This window comes from Camellia sinensis, chromosome 6 (assembly GCF_055761805.1).
Source record: "Camellia sinensis isolate YWXY chromosome 6, ASM5576180v1, whole genome shotgun sequence".
NCBI classification, from domain to species: Eukaryota; Viridiplantae; Streptophyta; class Magnoliopsida; order Ericales; family Theaceae; genus Camellia; species Camellia sinensis.
In genome coordinates, this window is record NC_138966.1 from 98,832,933 (window position 1) to 98,855,050 (window position 22,118).

A 22,118-nucleotide genomic window follows, 5' to 3' on the forward strand; every position below is an offset into this window, starting at 1 on the left:
ATCGATTTTTGTGCTCTTTATACTCAAATCAGATCTCTCTCTCTCTCTCTCTCTCTCTCTCTCTCTTTGACTATTTCTCAACAATCTCTCTCTCTAACTTGTTTTTTCTCTTCATTCTCTCTAAACTTTCACCAAATTTCACATTCTCTTCTATTTACGAAGATCAAATGAGATTTTGATACTAATTCTTTATAGGAAAATGACAAGCATCTTGAGGGAAACTTTTTAACCAGTGGAGATCAAATTCTGATGAAGTTGATTTTTGAAATTTTCTCCTCTTCTCTCTTTGAGGTAGAGATTTCTTTGTTCATTTTCAATACCTTGTTATAGATAGATATTGCATTAAAAACTTGATTTGTTGGGTATTTTTGAAAAACATGTGATGATGGTTAGGGTTTTATGATCTAGAGTTAAATCTTGTATTTTGTTGTGGATCTGTGAGATTATATGTTTGAGGAACGTGTTTACAAAGATTAGAGTAAAAAAGCCCTAATTAATTATTTATCGGTTATGAGACAGAGGGAAAAATTGATAATTTGATATTATTTAGACCATATGGGATATTGTGTATTAAAAATGTGAAAATGGGTATGTAAGAAAATAAAGAAAGTCATCATGAATTTAAATTATACTAATTATTGTCTAAGGTTTTATAATTGTTAAGTTGTAATAATTGTCAAGAAATCAGAATTTCGAAGAAATAAAAAGGGTGTTGGTAAATGTTGTTTGTATTGAAAGATTTGTGGATTTGTTAATCTCATTTATGAGGGTTGTGATGAAGAATCCAAAATCCCTTAGTTATTTTTTTTATTTTTTACTTATTTTATTTATTTTTATTTATTTTTTTATTTTTTATTTTTTATTTTTTTTGAGAGATGGGATTAATTTGTGTTGTATATGTGTTGGTTATGAAAATAAATCAAGAAATCAATAAAAGATTTATATACTTTCGTGAAATGAGGAATGAAAATGAGAAGTAAGAGGAGATGATGATTTTTTTAAAAAAAGAAAAAACAAGTGAATTATTGTATTCATGACAAAATTACTACTTGTTGAACCAAATTTGAATATTTTGAATTGAATCATAAAGACGCAATGATAGTGATGGAAGAGACTTTAATTAGGAGTTTTCAAAATGGAGTGAATTGGAAGTTGAATTAATTGGAGTTGAAAGATGAAAGTTATGTAACGTATAAATGTTGATAAAATCTAAATCAAGAGGATGCAATTTAATTCATGGATTTGGTCGTTGTTATTTATGAGCTTATGTCATTGGCCATCGGTAAAAGATAGTATTGACATTGTTGAATATTTTGTGAAATTTGGAATAATATGCTAATTGTTGAATTGAATGAAAGTGCACATTGATATGGGTTTCTTTCCCCTTCAGATTTGCGCCTGGTAAAGTTTGGCGCTTTGACATGGGCTCATCTCCCCTCTAGCTCGAGGACTGGAAAAGTTTGGCACTTTGAAATGGGTTCCTCTCCCCTTCGGCTCACGCCCGGTAAGGTGGGTTGTAATGGTTATGGTTTGATGAAGCCAGGTCCATTATGTGTTAATTATGCATAGTTTATCTTCATACTTGTGTTCTAATGAAAAGGGATGCATTATTGACTTTTCGTACTTGTGACCGGTAAAAGATGGTAATGTGTATTGATGCTTCTATTGTTGTATATATTTACATACATTTGTGAACATTCCTTTTTACACTCATGCTTATGGTCGTAATATATAGTAGTTGTCCTTGTAGCCGTAATAAATTGGAATGTAGGACAAGTATATTGTTTAAATCGATCTCAGGAGATCGTGATAATATAATGAATGATTGAGATTTCTTTAAATGTAAATGGAAAGTTTTGAAAGTTAAGAACTAGTCTTTGTTTCTTATTATGTTAAAGAGAATCTTTGAGAAAATGTACTTATGTAAGTATATTTTGCAATATGAAATATTACATTACCTATACATGTATATACGTGAAATATTCATGATCATAACTATTTATGTGTTGCTATTATCTAGGATTATTGGGATCTATGTGTTGATATTATCTAGGATTATTGAGATCTCTACTGAATCTTTTTGTTCATCCACATTGCTAATCATTTTTCAAGTATGAAGGAAAGACTTTCACAAGACTTGAAGTCTTTTATTTGTTGGCCATGGGGCTTTATAATTGTAAAAGGAAATGCTAATGTGTTGTAAACACTACAGGAAATATATGATTTAACGGCGTTTATTTAACGGCGTTTTTTTAAACGCCACTATTTTTAATATTTAACGACGTTTTATAAACGTCACATTTTATTTTTGATTAAAACGGTACCGTTTAGGTAATGAAGTCGTTTGAAAAGCTCCTTCAAATGTGTTTCAGTGTGTCTCTCTCTCTTCAAACACTCAAATCTCTCGCAACTTATTTGAATCTGAGAAACCCTAGAGCCTCAGAGAAACCGATCCCTCAAGTCTCTCACTCGCTCTCTGTATGTCTCTCTCTCTCTCTAAACCCTTCAGTTCCTTCAACTTGATTCAACCTTCTTCAGCTCGGTGATTCATCATTCGGTCGATCCAATCTCAGAATGATTTTGATTTCAAAGCTCCACCGCCACCGCCATCACCATCTGCATCTGCATCTGCATCGTCTACTAACCATATGCACGATTTCCATTTCGATTTCGATTTTGATTTCAATCTAATCTCAGTTTCGTCGATTCTTCTCTCTCTCGATCTCTGTCTGTGTCTCCCTCTCTCTCGATCTCTCAATCTCTCTGGATCTCTGTTTCTCTCGCACAATCTTATTCTCTACGTACACATTATCTGTACTTTTTTTTGGAAAATTTTTTTCTCCTAAAAATCTCTCTATACAAGTATATATATGAATTTATATATGTATCTCTATGTATTGATTGAATAATCATCCTTATCTGGACCTATTCCAGACAGTGGCTCGTTTTCACTATTCACTCCCATCAGGTTTCTTGTTAAAGAGAATGTTGTTCTGTAGTGTCCTTGAATGATTGATGTAAAATGCTATGCTAATTTTTTGTGTACCTTCTGCAGTTTTGCTAATAACATAAATCTATGTGGACCAGTTACTGGGAAATCCTGCCCTGGATCTCCACCATTTGCCCCTTCTCCATTTGTTCCACCATCAACAATCTCTTCTCCAAGTAATGTCTGTTATTGTGGCTGATACTGCTATTTATTGTTTGGCTCAATGAATTTTACTTTGGTTTTTCTTCCCATTTGGTCATCATGGACAAAGAAAACTTTTCCATGCTACTGTTATTTTCTGGAAGCAGTCTATTTACTGCACAGATCCATAATTAAGAATTTAGTTTGCCGATGTTACCTCAAAGTTGTGTGAGTTAATGCCTACTAGCTTTATTTGAAGTACCTAATAGTTAATAGGATTTAAAGTATGAGGTCCAATGTTTGGCTTGACTGGTAAGTTGAACCTTCTACCTCAAAGAATTCATTGCTTTCAATGTCTTATGAAAACTGATACTGCATTGACATTCTTACTTGATAAGGGAAAGGACAACTTTTTTATTTTTATATTTGTAGTTTTCCTAACTTGATGTAAAATGTTCGTAGATAGCTATTTTAGATTAATTGCTTGACTCTGTGGCTGCTGATAAGTGTGTATTGAGATTGATTTGTTAGCTTTCTTAGTGAAGGGATTAGTTTTGTTGGTCATCCTGACAAAACCCGTAAACTTACTATCAAGAGGACCTTGACTTTTTGTTCTTGTTCTTGAACTAGGACAGCCCACGTTTATAGAAAATGAGTGTTTGCTGTTAATCTACTTTTGTGGTGGTTACATGCCAATTCCATATACAATTTATGAAATCATTTGATTTCTTCTTTTCTTTTTTCTCTTTTTTCCATTTTCATGTCAGGTTTGGGAAAGTATTATGCTGTATGTGCCAATGTAGAATCACAGGTAAAGATGCTTTCAGCTGCTAACACTACATTTCATTTGGTTTTAGCAAATAAAACTCTTAGTTTTAACCCCTCATTTGATACAAGAACTTTATCATCTTTCTTCTGCAGGTTGAGATTCAGTGCCTAACTCCAAGATCAAAAAGCAGGTTTGTTGTCTCACACGGGCTTTTTCTTTTTCCTTTATTTTTAGTGTGTGTGTTGTAAAAGTTTGTTGTTGTCTTTTTTCAGAGAAGAAAAACAGAGACACAAATATATTATACATCATCATTTGTGATATAATGTAGTGGTTTCCATGACAGAGACATGTCCAGCACCTTCCAGATGGTGCCAGGGCAGTTAATTGCATTTGTCTATCATATGATGAGTCATTCATTACATGAGAAAAGTCAAATTCATATTTATGTGTGAATGGTTTTTTTGCACAATGATTGTGGACTATCGTGAATTGTTTTGAATGTTTTTTTTTTGTATTTTTGTTTTGTTTGTTGGGTCAGTGGAAGCACCGAACAAGATAATTAGTCACTGGAATTTGGGAACAAAGTTGAATTTCAGTGGTGTTGATCCCTGCACCCAGAATGCAACCTGGGCTCCTGATTCTACCAATCCCCAAATTGCCTGCCACTGTGCTGGCACTACCTGCCATGTCACCAGATTGTCAGTTCCTCCCTCATCATTTTCTTTGTACTTCCTATATACATGGTGGTGTACACGATTTGGTTCGATTTGATTCTGAATCAAAATCGAATACTGATTTCAACAATTTTAGAAATTTTGGAATCAAATTGATCTGTTGGAACCTATAGAACCGAAAGGAGAAAACTTATTTGGTTTGGTTTGGTTTGATTCTCCAGTTATGGACAATTCAAAATTAATCAATTCTAGCAGCTCAATTTTAGTGCAAAATACATTTTTTAAAGTCACTACTTTCAACACAAAATACACTCAAAACAATTAATGAGCCAACTAAAAGGTTCATATATATATATATATATACTCTCAAACTAAATATATACACTGAACGGTTCAGTTCAGAATAAGAACCGAGAGGGTCAAATCGTGAACTAAACCGTTCGTTACTGTTCTTTATTTTTTAAAACCAGAACCAAAGTGTTCCATCTTCCTAGACACTAAACTAGGCATACTTTTTAATCATTAATTTTATTTTTCCATGCCAATACTTTCTTAACAGTATGGTATAAAAAGTATGTTTTGATTTTCATCTGACTCAGGAAGATATATGCTCTTGACATTTCTGGTGAAATTCCCAATGAACTATTCATGTTAAAGGAACTGCAAAACTTGTAAGTGATCACTTTCTTAGAAACTCTTTTTTGGGTTTTTTTCAATTACTTTTATTTGATTGATTTACTGATCATATTTCCTGGTGCAGGAATTTGGCTCAAAATGTATTAAGTGGACCCATCCCACCTGAAATTGGACAGTTAACAAATATGAATTACCTGTAACTAACTGCCACTCCAACTTCCTACATCTTTCATGAATTTCCCAAATCGGGTTTCGAATCATCTATCCCCCTTCTGTCAAAGGGGGATAGATAGATGATGCGAAGCCCTAAAATTGAATCATTTTCACTATTTTTGATGTATTGAAAATTTTTTGGTGGCCTTAGGTGGACTGCTAAGTTGCCTGTATCGTTGAGCCGACTCTAAGGTAGCGGTTACTGTGGTCACCCCCAAATTTGGGCACTTGCCGGTCGCCGCTCCTACCTTTCTTGTCAAGGAAAAGAAGAAGAAGAAAGGCTCAGTAATAGATATCTCTTTTTATGATTGACCAAGTAAACAATTTTAATAATGCAATTAGATGAACTCACTCATTCCAATTGAGGACATATTTGTAAATTATATATTGGTCATCCCTTTTTTCTTTTTTGACAAAACAAACAGAGCGTTAATCGCATTCTATTTACCTGTTAAATCCTGAACTATCGGATAATAACCAGTAACATCATAATTTCAAAATGATCCTTCAGTTTTTGTGCCCCGCGATTCCAATCCAACACTACCACAGCTATTCTGGTATAACATTAACATAAGACAAACTCATATTGGTTATCCCTTGGAATACCATTAACTTAGTTTCATAGGAACAAACTTAGAACTCAGCACTCAGATGCAAGTTTGAGGGTGGGCTTTAGAATTAACATATGGCAGAGTTGGACTTTCTTTTCTTGATAAATGAATAAATATACAAAGAATTACTGTGGGTTTATTTTGATATATATTTTTTATGCAGGTTGATGTCAACCAGGTTAAAAAGCCCACAATGGTGCTTTAGTGGCTGGGAATGAATGCTCTCATTATTTATGCTTTGGGTGCTTGTGACCTCTTTCCAGCAGCTTTGCATGGTGTCTATTGGCGCTCACCAGAAAACAATCTTTTAATCATATTTTGGAGCAGTGGGGCAGGTTTGTAAATCTCCTTTGTTAGAAAAATATTCTTCAGTGCTTAGTGCAATGACTGAGATGAGTTTCTTCATTTATTTATTGTTTGTTTTTGGAGCTTTATTTGTTTAACATTTATTATTCAGTACTTCTGCTTTGAATATTTAATGGCTCAATGCACTATTGATTGTGATACCAATATAGATTTCATATTAGATCCTTGTTCTGTATAAAATTGGAGAGAAGTGAAGATATAATAGATTTTAAACAGGATATAATTGTTGTTCTAGTCTCAGGCTCTTAAGGGTGAAAAGAGATAAATTAATACTGAGCGAAGTCTATAAATTGAATAGAATGTTTTGTAGGACGTAACAGATACTAATATAAGTTGCAGCATGAAAAGAGATAAAATAAAGTACGTTTAGAACCTGTACGTAACACATTTGTTAGAACCTGTACGTAACACATTTGTTAGACTAAGAATGTATTTCTGTACATGCTTTTATTGTTTCCTTTGTTTATTTAGATTGTAAACATTCATTGTTTTGAACTCAATATTTTTTTTATTTATCAATATCTCTGAATTCTTTTCTTTATAGAAACTCTCACAGTGAATAAAATTCTGATAAGACTTTCCTAATTTTGTTGCTTGAACATTGCAAGTGTTTCCAACACCAAAATTATAAATTCTGTGTTTACGGAAGCTTAAGCCGAAATATTTATAAATTTTCAGGTTGAGGATCTTGCTCGGTTATCGTTTTAAACAACTCCTGTCTATATTGATGTGGATGATGGACGGAAGAAGGTAAATTAATCGTTGGAATTTATTCAGTGTGTTGTGATTTTCTTCAGTCCCCGCTTCTAGAACCTGATAAGATGTCTGCTATTATAGGTCACTAATGAAGGGCTGCAGCAAGGCTATTGTGTTGTGCCAAGTGCCAAGAGATTTATTCTTTTGTATTCCTTCTTGAAGAGGAATCTCTCAAAGAAAGTGATGGTTTTCTTCTCTTCATGTAACTCAGTCAAGTTCCACTCTGAACTTCTCAGATACATTCATGTAGATTGCTTTGATATCCATGGAAAAGCAAAAGCAGCAGAGACGTACATCCACTTTTTTTGACTTCTGCAAAGCAGAGAAGGGCATCTTATTATGTACTGATGTTGCTGCTCGCGGTCTTGATATTCCTGCAGTGGTATGTTACTTTCTTTTGCTTGTTGGTGTTGAATATGGTATGCCAGCAATGATAGTCCTCAACCCCAAACAGAAAGAAAAAAATGAGGAAGGGATTTATAGCAGTTAAAAACTTTTGCACCTTTAGATGATAAATGAAATTAATTCTGCCAAGCATGCCATGGTGATGTCTGCTGTTAGTTGGCATTGCTGTGAAATTTTATTTTTCTATTTATTTCAGTTAACTCTGTATAAAACTGTTTACAAGCATCTAATTTACTACCATGAGATGTATGAAAAGGTTGCAAAAATTGTCTACAAGGAACACTGGAAAAGTACCAATTGTTATGACTGAACTATTTCATTTCAAGATGGAATCTATAATAGTTCATGTTGATTCATTTTCTTTGTCTTCTCTACTAATAGGACTGGATTCTGCAGTATGATCCCCCAGATGAGCCCAAGGTGCTTAGCTTTTTTCCTTGGTTAAAACAGAACACATGAAATATCATATATACGTATATAATTCATCATGTTTAAAAATAATAGGACCCACAATAACACATGAAAGCAACATATATAGGTTGTAAATATAGTAGTCCTAAATGGTAATATTAAATTATTTCTCACTATTCCATGCCATTTCTTCTATAACAAATTCTCAGGTAGTGTTTGGTTCGTTTGGATGAGTGATAGGTCATTCCATTAAGAGACCAAGGAATGAACATCCCGTTACATTCTACTTTCATTTCAATAAAGCAAACATAGCATTACTTCTCCCAAATATATCGTTTTATCTTTTCATTTACTAGGAATGTAGTGTTTAGTTCACTAGAACGAAATAGAATGGAATGAAATGATCTTCCTCCTTTACCCTTCTTACAAAATGACTATTTCTTTACAATTTGTGAATGATGATTATGGTGGTGCTTCTAACTCACACGAGATCTTCTGTTTCTATTTTTTTTCAAACCTAATTTCATTGATTCTAATCATGTGGTAGAGATGAAGTTTGGAATAGAGAACTAGGAGATGAGCATAGTGGATCCTGTCTCCATGTGACATTAATTGCAATGCTACATCTATTGTTTTAGATGTTGATTCATTCCTGATGTGCAGGTGGATGACAAGTACCAATACTCAACTGAGGACAAAGATAATCAGGTTCACGGGTGGATATGCTTTGACCCGCCTGTGGGGTTCTGGCAAATCACACCCAGCAATGAGTTCCGAACCGGTGGACCCTTCAAACAAGACCTAACCTCCCATGTCAACCCAACAACCCTTGCTGTAAGTGACAACCCATACCCATTTTTACTTTCAAATAATTACATGATCCATGTTGATTTCACTAATTTGTATTAATGCTTTTGGTGATTATCTCCAATTGATACATAATCTTGATCAAAATTGCATGTGTATCAGATATTTGTCACTTCTCATTATGCCGGACCAGATCTTATAGTAAAATTTGAACCTGGTGACATATGGAAAAAAGGTTTTCGGTCCGGTTTTTATCTATCTTAATTCTGTACCGGATGAAAATAATGTGTAAGTGGTAGCACTGCGCTCTTGTATGGGGCCATGTTCCACCTAGATGAATGCATTGCTGCTAACACTACATTTCATGCACTTTTCTATGAAAAGTTTCTGTGCTTACAGCATTTTTATTGATATAAATAACATAAATATAGGGAGTTTTTTTTTAAGGTGAATAAGAAATTTCTGCAATTTTTTCTTCAGATGAATATTGAGGTCCAGAGCTGGCCCTACAATTTCCCAGCATCACACTCCTTCCCACCTAAAATTTGTTCCACCTAAAATTTTTTTTTAAAAATTTTTTCTGCAATTTTTTCTTCAGATGAATAAGATTGGTTCTTTGCTCAAGTAACCAGGTACACTTCTTCCACATATATGATGTCTATTTCTTTTCAGTCATTACACTCCTTCCCAAAAGGTTGAAAATTAATACATTCTTTAGACAATGTATGAGAATGTGTTTTGTTTGATACAATCTGCTTCACTGCTAGGTCCCTATTTTCACCTTATATGAATAAACAATGCATTTAAAAATATGCATAAACAATGTGATTAAAGAAGATGGAAGCCTTATTTCTTATTATTTTTTTAAATACCTACTTTGAGTCTAGCTGGTTGAAAAGTCATAGTTATCCAAGTGGCAAAGGGATTAAACTCTGGAATAAATTGTAAATTGAGATATTTTAAGTTTGACTATTGATAGTAGTTGTTGAGCTTAACTGATATTTGTGATTTCCTGTGATTTACAGTGATTGTAGGTATTCGGAGTTTACTATGCAGAGTTGGATCCAATTTGGCGCTGTCTTATAGAGGTTTCTTGGATTGAAATTACATATTTGTAAATCGATTATAAGCTCAGCAAAATAGTCTATCTGGGGGTTCGAGCTAGAGAATTGTTTGACTGGAAAACTATGCTTTAGAGGTTTTCATGTTGCTCCTCATGAATTACACATTCTTTATACTCAAACCTTTTTGCTGTTTGTTTAATTTTCTGAATTGCGCTAGTGGGTAATTTTTTTGGTTTTGAAATGTGCCTGGTCGGTTTTGCAGGTGATGACCAATGGGAGGTTTAAAAGTGTAAGGCATAGAGTTATAGCGAACAGTTTGAAATCAAGGGTTTCAATGATATATTTTGGAGGACCACCATTGAGTGAAAAGATAGCCCCATTGCCTTCACTCATGGAAGGAGAAGACAGCTTGTACAAAGAGTTTACATGGTTTGAATACAAAAAATCTGCATACAAGTCTAGACTTGCTGATAATAGGTTGGGCCTGTTTGAGAAAATTGCAGCCTCATAATCTTTCCCGCCTTATTAAGGAAATGGTTTTTTCAAGTCTCAAAAAATTAGGGTTTTAGAATAGTTTGATCAAATCTGAAAGTTTTGTACTCTCTCTCTCTCTCTCTGTTTCTGTTATTTACCTTTTTTTTGTTTTTTGTTTTTTGTTTTTTCCCTCTTTGTTTTCATACTTCATGTAACTACTCTTCTTGTTATTAACAGAAGTTCGTTGATCATGTAACCATTATGAAATGTAGAAGCTTTTTCATGATATGATTGAGAATCAATCAAATGATCATATTCAGTAATCTCACAAAAGTAGTAGTTAAAAAAAAAAAAAAGAAAAAAAAAGAAAAGAAAAACTATTGCGGCGTTTTACAAAACGCCATTGTAGTTATTTTTTGAACATAACAAAAAGCTATTACGGCGTTTTTGAAGTGTCGCTGAATGCCTGTGTGACGTCATTTTACCGTTGGGCTGTCACATTTAGCGGCGTTTATAAAAACGCCGCCTATGCTAATTTTACGACGTTTTTAAAGCGTCTTAAACTTACAGCGACGGCCGCGTCCTCGGCGTTTGGTGGTAAGCGTCACTGAAGGAATTAGCGGCGTTTTTCAGACATATAGCGGCGTTTTAAAAACGCCACTAAAAATCATTTTTCCAGCAGTGAAAATAGATCAATCCCTTTACTTATTTTCATTTATCTGTATTTGATAATGTAAGCCTGGGCATGTATCGTAATTCATTGCATGTAAATGAGAGGGAACATTATTAATTATTCATTATTTAATGCTTTCACATGTTTATCATTATCAAAATGCACTAATAAAAGGATATGGTAATATTATTCGAGTAATAAAAGACAGGCAGTACAAACTAGAAGGGCAACTGGACATCATATGAAATTTATTAAAGTTTAAAAGATAAGTTTAATATGAAATTTTATTAATTTTTAATTCAAAACTATCCATTATATCTATATATTATTAGTGCAATTCAAAATTTATTAATATAAATTTATCATATGTGGGTTGATCTAAATCATATCTAATTTAAAATTTTAAAATATTTAGATGAATGTTCAAAATATTGAAGCCAAATCTAATTTAAAATTTTTTAAATAAAATTTTATAATGTTATGGAAATATTTTGACACTCCTACACTTGCGATTCAACTATTTAAATAAAAAATATATCAATATTAAATTTATGACATATGACACAATTTTATTACAAGAACTCTTTGATTATGTGTAAATTTTGAATAAAAATAATTTTATCAAGAAGGTTATACCATACAAATTGAGAATGCATTATGTCAATTTTTTAAATTTATTTATAAGTAACTCTCAAAGATTTCTAACTTAATATTTAAAGTGTGGATTCTACATATGTTTGGTAACACTTACGTTTTCAGTTTATATTTACAAAAATTTTATAAACTAGTTTTTGTTTATTTTGAGAAAAACATAAATTACAAACACGTTTAGTTTGGACAAAATGTTTGAAAGTTTTAAAAAATATAAATTAAAAGAGTGAGAAATGGCGAGTGGTGGCGTGGCGGGTGGTGGGTGGCGGCGAGTGGTGGCGGATGGTGGCAGCGGAAGACGGTGGTGGCGGGTGGGTGGCAACGGAAGATGGTTGTGGTGGGTGATGGTGAGTGGTGGTGACGGAAGACGATGATGGCGGGTGACAGGTGATGGGTAATAGCGGCAGGTGGTGGGTGGTGGCAGAAGAAGACAATGATGGAGGGTGGTGGAAAGTGGTGGCAGGTAGTGATGGCGGAAGACAATAGTGGAAAGTGGTAGCAGGTGGTGGCAACGGAAGACGATGGTGGAAAGTGGTGGTAGATGGTGGCAGGTGGTGCTAGCGGAAGACGGTAGTGGAAAGTGGTGGCAGGTGGTGCTGGCGGGTGGTGGCGAGTGGTAGCAACGGAAGATGGTGGTGGAAAGTGGTGGCAGGTGGCGAGTGGTGGCGGCGGAAGACTGTGGTGGAAAGTGGTGGCAGGTGGCAGGTGGTGGCAGCGGAAGAAGGTGGTGGAAAGTCGTGGCGAGTGGTAGTGGCGGAAGATAGTGGTGGCGGTTGGTGGCGAGTGGTGGCGGCAGAAGACAGTGGTGGAGGATGGTGGTGGGTGGTGGTGGCCGAAGACGGTGGTGGAAAATGGTGGCAAGTAGTGGCGAGTGGTGGGTGGTCAAAAAAAAAACTGAAAATGTAAACTCATTTTTTGAGTTTACAAATTTTGACCAAATTTATAAACTGAGACCACTGGTTTATAAATCAAAATATTTACCAAACAAGTTTTTATGATAGTTTTTTAAATTTTTGTAAATATAAATTGAAAACTGAAAACATAAGTGTTACCAAACGCCACCTTAACAAATAAAAAAAAAAATCTATATTCACATATAGTATACAAATAATCTTTTATTTAAAGTATAGATTATGCTTATAGGTTATGTATTTATTTTGGCTCAAATTATCAAAACTTATAAATATTGAGTAGGGATGGCAATCTGAAACCGGCCCGACGGTGACCCGACCCCCTGACCCCGAATTGAGCGGTTATTCCCCGAAAAATATCCCCCACGGGCCGGGGATGGTATCCAAAAAAAAATCCCCGATGATGTCCGGACCGGGGACCGGGATACATGTCCCAACCCCAAACCGGCCCCGGCTCCGGCCCCGTCCCCGTTTTTCCCCTGAAATGAAATTACAATTGTACCCCTGTCTATATATATTTGTCTGCTATGCTCCCTCACACAATCATACACACACGGCTTCATTTCGCGTGAGAAAAATGAGGAGAGAGAGAGAGAAGAGCCGATCTCACAGCGCCCCTCCTCCGCCGATCTCACAGCCCCGCTCCTCCACCGCCCTCCTCTGCCGTCGTACCAATCTCCTCCACCGCCCTCATCTGCCGTCGTGCCGATCTCCTTTACCGCCTTCCTCCGCGATCTCCTCCGCCACCCGACCTTTCCGCCTCTCTTTCTCTATGTGTTATATACACACACACACACACACACACATATATATATATATATATTATATTGCAGCTAGATCTATCTCTCTCTCTACTTAGATCTACCTCTCTTTACTCAAATTTGTGTGTTGTTGATGTTGTTTGATGATATTGTTGTTGATGATGTTGTTTGAATCGTTGTTCTTGTTGCTACTGTTTTGTTTTTGTTGTTGTTGTTATTTTTTTTTTTTTTTTTTTGATTCGGGAAATTTTCGGGGTCAGGGAAACCCGATCCCCGTTAGGGGACGGGGATGGGGATGGTAATAGGTTCCCTGTCGGGGATCGGGGCCGGGAACGGGGACATTCTTATCATCGGGGATCGGGGACGGGAAGGGCGATCCCCGGCCCCGCCCCGCCCCGTTGCCATTCGTAATATTGAGGCTTAAGTTTTGGCCATTAAAATGATTAGACACATTTTCGATACACCACACCGTAAAAAATATAGGCCTATGGGCTATCCTAATTAAGTTGTTTTATATACAAATTTAGTTTTGTTTATTTATTTAATATAGTATTACACTAGCTTTTCAAGATTTTAATACTTGGAACATTTGAACAATATTAACTACTAAACATTAAAAATAATCTAGAGTGTTAGGGTTACATTGGCTAGCTTCTAAAAAAAATATTTAATACAATCAATCCATACTAAGGAGAGTCTTAGAAAATCTAGAGGTTTACTTAAGGGGCGGTTCGATTATTAGAGTTATTGGTACTCTTTTTTTTATCTTTTATATTTCATTATTTAATATAATTTTTTTATTTATTTTGTTTGATTAGATTTTATAAAATAGACAATGTGATTGAATTTTACAAAATGGATAATGGGACAATTAGTACACGGCAAAAAGTGTGGGCCTATGGGTTGACGCAGTTAATTTGTTTCATGTACAAATCCACCGTTGTAACCAAAAAAATACAAATTCACCCTAATTTATTTATTTCATATATTAGTTTCTTAATTTTTTGATATTGAACATTTAAAAAAATATTAACACTAAAAACTAAAAGTGTTTCATAATGTCAAGGTCAAATAGTAGAAAAAAAAGTTACTTTGGTAATTGGCCCAAATATGTAAGAAAAAAAAAAAGGCATGTATCAATCAAAACTTGGGGGGGGGGGGGGGGGGGGGGGGGGGTGGTTTGTTGGGGAAATCTAAAAATTGCCTGGAAGAATCAAGTCTTATTTGGGAGGTGGCTCCAAGATTAGGGTCAATGGTACTCTATTTTTTTATTTTTTTATTTCAATCATCAATTTAATTTTTTTTTTTTAAACTATTTTTGCTAATATTGAAAAAGCAAGATAGTATTTTTAGAAACGATCACACTTTTTATCAAATTGAAATCTTTATTACAATATTAATCGTACTTTTGACATTTCAATATCAAATTTTAGGTTTATAAAAGCTATAATGGAAAAATTGGACAAACAATCACACCGACATACATCACGCTTTATGTGCTAGAAAAAGCAAGATTGAAAGTTTAAGATCACTTCTTTAAATGGGTGTCGTCCTTGTATAGAGTTGGTTGTACTTGTCCTAGTTGTGTTGTTTGATGGGAGTCCGGATCTTCTGCCATATATTCCTGCGGTGGTTCCTGCCGTACTAAAAAATGATATCGTTTTTTACCTTTTTTTTTTTTTCCTCTCATTTCTTATATGTTGCTTCAGAACTCAAAGAGAACCCTAGTGAGACGAATAGAGAAAAGAGGCTAAACGACGAGGAGAGGAGAGGAGAGGAGAGGCAGCGGTGAGGTGAGGGAAAATGACGGCGACGACGACGAAACGACGGCGACGGGGTCCTTTCGTCTTTATTCTCATTTTGATTTGTTGTTGAAACAGATTTTGTGTTTGTTATTCCGAATTTATTCCCAATTTTGTTGCCAATAAATGTTTGTGTTTGTGTTATTCCAAATTTATTCACAATTAATCTGTTCAATTTTTGTTTGTGTTTTATTCCCAATTTACTAGAATAATGACATTACTCACCATTTGACTGTTGAATAATGAGAGATGGTGAGATGTGGAATATAAAATCCTTTAATTTTTTGTTCAATGTTTGAGGCTGCCAGACCAAATTCAGGACTCAACCATTCATTTTCAGAACTATGAATGGTTGAGTCCAGATTAAGGAACCCAGATTAAGGAAGGCCAGATTGATGTATAAATTTATTTTCCAAGGCAGGCTGCTGCTAGGAAACAAACAAAGGACCCCCTTTGAAATTTCTGTTTCCCCTAATTTATGCTCCTATTCTTCCTCTCAGTAAGTAGTAGTTCTGGGTTTTTTTTTTTTTTTTGTAACTAATTTCTTTATGTTGGTTCATTCTAAATTTACTAAATTGTATGTTTCTAATAATGGGTTCGATTCATTCAGTGTTTTAATCTTTGCGTTCTCAATTTTCAGTTCAAATTCAATTGCGACATAACCCTGTTTTGAGGGACTGTTGTATTCAATTGAAATTACATCTCGATAAGGTGTTTCTTCAGAGATTTTTTGGCTTGCTTGCTTTTTTTCTTTTTTAGTATTTGAAGTGGGTTTGGTTTAACCTGTCATCTTCACAAATTAAGTAATTTCAATTTGCTACTTGATCTAATTATGCCTTCTGTATGGGGGTAAATGTTTTGACAATTTACTAAGTATGTAAGGAAGATGTTATTTTCAACTATGCATGACATTGCTGCACATGTGACTATAATGATTTTTGAATTTAACAACTGGTCTGGTGCATTTATTTTACTTTAAGTTCTTTATCAAGATTCATAACAACCAGGTGACCTTACTTTCAAAATGCATACATAATTGTATATGTAACAATATTTCCTGAGATAGATGCCATTATGACTGTACATTCAGCTCTATAGACTGAATTTTTTATTTGGAATGTGCAGTTGGATAATTTCAAAAGGCATTATTGTGTTAATGTTGGCTTAATTAGGTAGTGGAGTAAAAACTGATGTGCTGGAAAGTTCAACCAACATATATTCGTTTTCATTCCTAGAAATTTGAAGCTGAAATTATCATATGAGATAGCTTAAAATAGAGTCCTTGGAATTATTTTCTCTTAATTTAGTTTTATGGTTTTGTATTTTTGGTAGATTTGGGCCCTGTAGTTTTTTTATGAATTTTGTTTGCAACTGTAATTAACTTAAAGGTGGCCTCTAAACAAAACATGAACTATGTGTATGAACATGAACTATGTATAGATACTGGTTTGAACATGAACTATGTATATGAACTAGGAATGAACATGAACTATGTATATGACCAGGAATGAACATTAAGAATGAAAATAACATTAAGAATGAACATTAACATGAAAATGACAATGTTTATTAGACAAATGGTTATTATATCAGTGATTAGTGTTTTATTTTGCATCTTTGTTTGAATGTTGTCTTAAGTTGTAATGGATTGATTGTATCATAAAATGCTCTTACTAGGATCATGTCAATGGGTTCAAATATTGATGCTGGATATTTGCAAAATAGAAGATGCAATTGTGGAAAAAAAGCTGCAGTGTTCATATCAGAATCAGAGAAAAATCCAGGGAGGCTGTATTTCAAGTGTGCAGATAGGATGTGCGAGTACTTTGGGTGGGGAGCGGCTTCGACTGGGAATGCATCAAATATCCAAAGGAAAAGTAAACCTAGTCATATGAAGAATGAAGATGACAGAGGCTATGATTATGATGTTGACAAACTCAATGAAATTATAAATAGATTGGAACAAGTTGAGGCAAACCAAGAAGCTATGAAACTGTTTATGTTCACAACCATAGTGTTGATTGGTTTTACCATGCTAATAGCACTACTGAAATGAATGTAACCTTTTAGTTTTTTTTTTTTTTGGTTTTTTGTTTTTGGTGGATGTATTTGGGTTTTGAATGTTATAAACCTTAAACTATGAATGTTGATATGTAAAACTTAATGGAATTACCTATGTTTGACGAATGTGATGCGCTTCTTTCTTGTTTCTGTGAATGACATTACCTGAAATTACCTATGCTTGACGATTTCATTATTTTATAATGTTGTGGATAGATTTCCTTATTTTGAATTTACCTATGTAAAACTTAACAGATTTCTTTATTTCCTTACAATGTTGTGGACAGATTTTATTATTTTGAATTTACCTGAAATTACCTATGTTTGAAATTACCTATGTTTTGAATTTGTCCACAACATAAAAGAAATCTGTCCAAACAAAAGAAATATGTCCAGATTAAAAGAAATCTGTCCACATTATTCCATATTAAAAGAAATCTGTCCAGATTATGTCAAATCTGTCCACAACATTATAAACATGTGCAACACAAAATAACACAACCAAATCTGTCCAACATTCATGAGACCAAATCTGTCCAAAATAAAAGAAATCTGTCCAGATTATTCCACATCTGTCCACAACATTATAAACCTGTGCAACACCAAATAACACAACCAAATCTGTCCAACATTCATCTGTCCAACATTCATGAGACCAAATCTGTCCAAAATAAAAGAAATCTGTCCAGATTATGTCCATATCATTCCAAATCTGTCCATAACATTATAAACCTGTGCAACACAAAATGACACAACCCAAATATGTCCAACATACATGACACCAAATCTGTCCAAAATAAAAGAAAACTGTCCAAATCTGTCCAGATCATTATAAATCTGTCCAACACAAATTACATCTGTCCAAAACAAATGAAGATAAAATAAACTTCTCAGGGATGTCCATCTACATGACTGTCAGCAGGACTATGTGACGCTTGCGAGAGTTGGACTGCAAAGTTTTCAACACTTGTACCTCGAAACAACTCCTAAAAAGATCTGTGAGTGGGATACACAGAAGGCATTAATTGAGGCGTGTTATTTCCCTGCAATAGAAGAAACCATCTATTAAACTTTGATTACAATGTATACTACATTTTAAATGTAAACTATGCCACTAATTATAACTCACATCATATGTACCATACGTAAGAGGAGGACCACTTGTACCACCCATAACAACTTAAGGTCGAGGTTGAGATGGAGAAATATAGATATCATGACGATGATCCTAAATACAATCAATATAAAGCATGTAACCAAAAATTTTTAAAAACAAAAGAAACATTATCGAACATTGATATTACCTTATTATAATTAATATTACCTTATTATAATTAATACCCATGACGAAACGAGGTTGTGATTGAGAAAAACTGACACCATGACCATGATCCTAAATACAACCAACATAAAGTATGTAAACAAAATGTTCTACTAAAAAACATGGTCATTATTTAACATTTTCTTAAAAACTTGCACACAAATAAATATTAGAATTACCTGATTAGAATTACTACCCATGATGAAACGAGATTGTGATTGACCTTGGCAAGTATAAATAGCAGCACCCGACTACATTGCCAGGCAAAGCAATTTAAAAATAACAAAAATTAAATGCCAAACAACCCAATGAAAGGATATAAACTATTAAGTATTACCTGAATAGAATTACCACCCATGACGAAATGAGGTTGTGATTCACCTTGGGAAGTGTAAACAGTACCACCCGACTACATTGCCAAGCAAACCAATTTTAATGAAATTAATTCACAAAACTAACCATATAAAGACCACATTACTATTAAATATTACCTGAATAGAATTACCACCCATGCCGAAATGAGGCTGAGATTCACATTGGGGAGTATAATCAACGGCACCCTACATACAACGAAAAACCTTAATGAAAGTGGGTCATTACTAAATAAAATCAATGTCTTAGTTTATTAATCTACCGTATTTTAATCATATGCAATTTTTCATGTCCAAACCTGAATAGATTGCATCCTTTTCTTCTTTGCAATAGATTTTTTCATCCCGCCTTTGACCCTCCTTCTTCCCTTACTAGTTGACTCTCTTTTCTTAAGTCCCTTAGCTTAGATTGGACAATCTACTTCATCACTCTGTGGGCATGCATTGCTTGACGAATTTCTCAAATTAGTTACCTCCAGTTGACCACAAATGTGGAGACTTAATTTGTCTTCAACCATTACACTCATTTCTTCACCTTTTGAAACTAACAACTGATAAGTTTCTTCACTTTCAGCGGTTTTACTCGTTATTGCTCTAAACATGGTCATTAATGACCGATATCGGTCACTTTGATGTAATTTGACATTAGCCTTCACTTCATACCCACGTCTATCTTTCACTCGTTCAGCCTTTGCTTTTTTAGTCCATCGTTTGAATATATACTGTGGAGGAAGTTCCGTTGCATTGAATATATCTCTAAGCACCTTGACACAATGTCGACATAGTATGCCCTTCACTTCAAACTTCTTGCAACTACAACTCAAACAACCCCCTCTATCCATTGTCACAATCTTATCTTTTTTCCCATCTACCATTGTTCTTATTGTGAATATGGTGCTCTCGCCATCATTAGTAGTGCCTATAATGGATGCTTCAATGGACTGCACATACTCATTTTGGAATTCCTCAAAAATTGTTTTCGTGTAAATCTCTGCCACTTGCTTTAACATCAAAGTTGGAATTGAAACCCTCGGCAATTTTGGGGACAAATTATACTCGGCTTCCAATTCCTTATACCTCTTCTCATAAAGCACCCTCTCAAAATGCTTGAAGAACTCCATCAAGTTATGGTCACAATTCAGATAATCCTTTAGAAATGTATTAAAGGATTCACTAAGTTGAGTAGTACTCATTCCAGCTGCCCAAGAATTCATAATATATGGCCATCCCCATTTCTCCTTCACGCGAAAAGTCTGCTCCAACCAATGATTGTCGAATGCATCATACTTATCAAGCATTTGGTCCCACTGTATTCGGAATTCTTCTTCATCATCAATGTCATGCATAAATTTTGAAAACACAGTCTTCGCCCCTACATCATCGAAAACAGAAGTTACATAGTTGACAGCATTTTGCATCAAATGCCACGTACAAAGACGATGGTTTGTATCGGGCATGACAATTGGAATGGCCTTAGCCATCGCAGCATCTTGATCTGTGAAAATAGTTTTCGGAGCTTTGTTTGACATTGCCTCCAAAAAAATTTGAAACAACCATGTAAAAGATTCAGCAGTCTCATCATACATCAACGCTGTACCGAATATAACTGTTTCTCGATGATGATTAAATCCAACAAATGATCCAAAAGGTCTATGCTCGTTATTTAGTTTGTAAGTAGTGTCAAATGTCACTACATCACCAAACTGAGCATAGTCCATGATCATTTGAGTATTAGCCCAAAATATATTACTTATCTGCTCATCACAATCTAATTGTACTGCATAAAAAAAAGATGGATTTTCCACAGTTTTCTTACGAAAGTAATGCAACACACTACCCGCTTCCCCATATTCCAAATCTTTTTGTCTCTTCGATCTTAGGTAATTTTTTTGGTCCAATTTGGTGAAACCAAATGATGCTCTTCCACCAGATTCCCTACCAAATAGTTCATAAGCAGACCTAAGAGGAATTCCAGATTGTGAAGCTAATTCTACTTCAATTGCTTGGGTGGTAGATATTTTTCTTTGGGATGGCAACATATGAATGCAATCTTGAGGCACAAGATCATGATTATGATGTTCAACAAAATCACAAGCAATATACTTTCCTGATATTCTATCTAACTTGATACTAAATCGGGCACCACAACCACATCTTACCTCTTGTCTTGGATTTTTGACAAATGGATCTCGTTTGTCAATACCCCAACTTCCCTCTTTGTAACATACAAACGTACGTGATGTTATCTCCTTCGTCTGTCTGTTCTTATTTGCATAGGCCTTCTTAATACTAAAGCCCACCTTTCCCTCATACGTATTGTAAAAGTCATATGCGGCTCGTTCAGAGTCAAATGGCATTCCCACTTTCGGCTTCCAACCACAATCATCAACAATATTATTTTCTTCCATTACCTACAATTCATATATATAAACCACATTTATACTTAATTGCAGGTTCATATATATAAACCACATTCATATATATAAATCACATTTACCTACAATTCATATATATAAACCATATAATGGAGGCAAATTATATGAATCCACAACTAAATTTATGAATCTAAAAATAGATCAATGTGATTAACTATATATATAGAACATAAAATTTCATATGAAAAAATCTGACTTACTTCGCTGACTGAACCCATTTCAGTTACTGAACCCATTTCATATGAAAAAATTTGAATTAATTGATTTCAAAAATCTGAATTTGAATTAACAGATTAAAATCTGAATCAAATATATTCAAATCAAATTTGAATTAACATGGGTTAATCTGAATCAAATTTGAATCAATTTGAATTAAAATCTGAATCGAATTTGAATTAATCTGAATCAAATTTGAATTAATCTGAATAAAAAATATTAAAATTTGAATTTGAATTAACGGATTAAACCTAGGCAACAGATTAAAATCTGAAATGGGTTAATAAACCATCTATACATATATACATATATATCATAACAAATCTGAAACAAACAATAACAACCATAATATATACATATATACATATATATCTATGAATCCCCAACAGATTAAGATTTTAATTTGTGAATCAATAACAACCATCTATGAATCAATCTGAAATAGGTTAAAATCTGAAACAAATCTATACATATATATATAACAGCAAGATAATATTTTTCTATGAATCAAACTGAAATGGGTAAATCTGAAACAAATCTATATATATATATATATAACAGCAAGATGATGAAATACACCTCGATGTCGCCGCAATGTGG

The 22,118-nt window shown here is 34.2% G+C and overlaps 2 protein-coding genes across 8 annotated transcripts; one reads left to right on the forward strand and one right to left on the reverse strand.

Moving 5' to 3' along the window:
- The first annotated feature begins 2,409 nt into the window (after nucleotides 1-2,409).
- LOC114323207 (uncharacterized) lies at nucleotides 2,410-9,972 on the forward strand. 7 transcript variants are annotated; one of them, XM_082874301.1, is made up of 12 exons: nucleotides 2,410-3,165; nucleotides 3,898-3,941; nucleotides 4,052-4,089; nucleotides 5,173-5,244; nucleotides 5,334-5,405; nucleotides 5,574-6,368; nucleotides 7,078-7,149; nucleotides 7,392-7,537; nucleotides 8,635-8,784; nucleotides 8,941-8,995; nucleotides 9,259-9,410; nucleotides 9,804-9,972. In XM_082874301.1, exons 1-6 carry the CDS (start codon nucleotides 3,009-3,011, stop codon nucleotides 5,611-5,613), a joined length of 423 nt encoding a protein of 140 aa, XP_082730427.1. In that variant the 5' UTR covers nucleotides 2,410-3,008; the 3' UTR covers nucleotides 5,614-6,368; nucleotides 7,078-7,149; nucleotides 7,392-7,537; nucleotides 8,635-8,784; nucleotides 8,941-8,995; nucleotides 9,259-9,410; nucleotides 9,804-9,972. The 7 variants fall into 7 exon arrangements, with proteins under 7 accessions (XP_082730427.1, XP_082730426.1, XP_082730430.1 ...); XM_082874304.1 differs by lacking the exons at nucleotides 2,410-3,165; nucleotides 3,898-3,941; nucleotides 4,052-4,089; nucleotides 5,173-5,244; nucleotides 5,334-5,405 and adding an exon at nucleotides 7,942-7,980 and having other exon boundaries at nucleotides 5,609-6,368; nucleotides 7,237-7,537; nucleotides 8,635-8,805; XM_082874300.1 differs by lacking the exons at nucleotides 2,410-3,165; nucleotides 3,898-3,941; nucleotides 4,052-4,089; ... (2 more) ...; nucleotides 9,259-9,410; nucleotides 9,804-9,972 and adding an exon at nucleotides 7,942-7,980 and having other exon boundaries at nucleotides 5,605-5,738; nucleotides 6,197-6,368; nucleotides 7,237-7,537; nucleotides 8,635-8,805; nucleotides 8,941-9,252.
- A 7,764-nt stretch (nucleotides 9,973-17,736) lies between these two features.
- On the reverse strand, nucleotides 17,737-21,538 carry LOC114256901 (protein FAR1-RELATED SEQUENCE 5-like). Its single transcript, XM_082876264.1, has 8 exons — nucleotides 21,503-21,538; nucleotides 19,341-21,278; nucleotides 18,988-19,056; nucleotides 18,834-18,905; nucleotides 18,676-18,747; nucleotides 18,500-18,568; nucleotides 17,951-18,012; nucleotides 17,737-17,836 (listed from the first exon to the last, which is right to left on the reverse strand). Exons 1-8 carry the CDS (start codon nucleotides 21,536-21,538, stop codon nucleotides 17,737-17,739), a joined length of 2,418 nt encoding a protein of 805 aa, XP_082732390.1.
- Nucleotides 21,539-22,118: the final 580 nt, after the last annotated feature.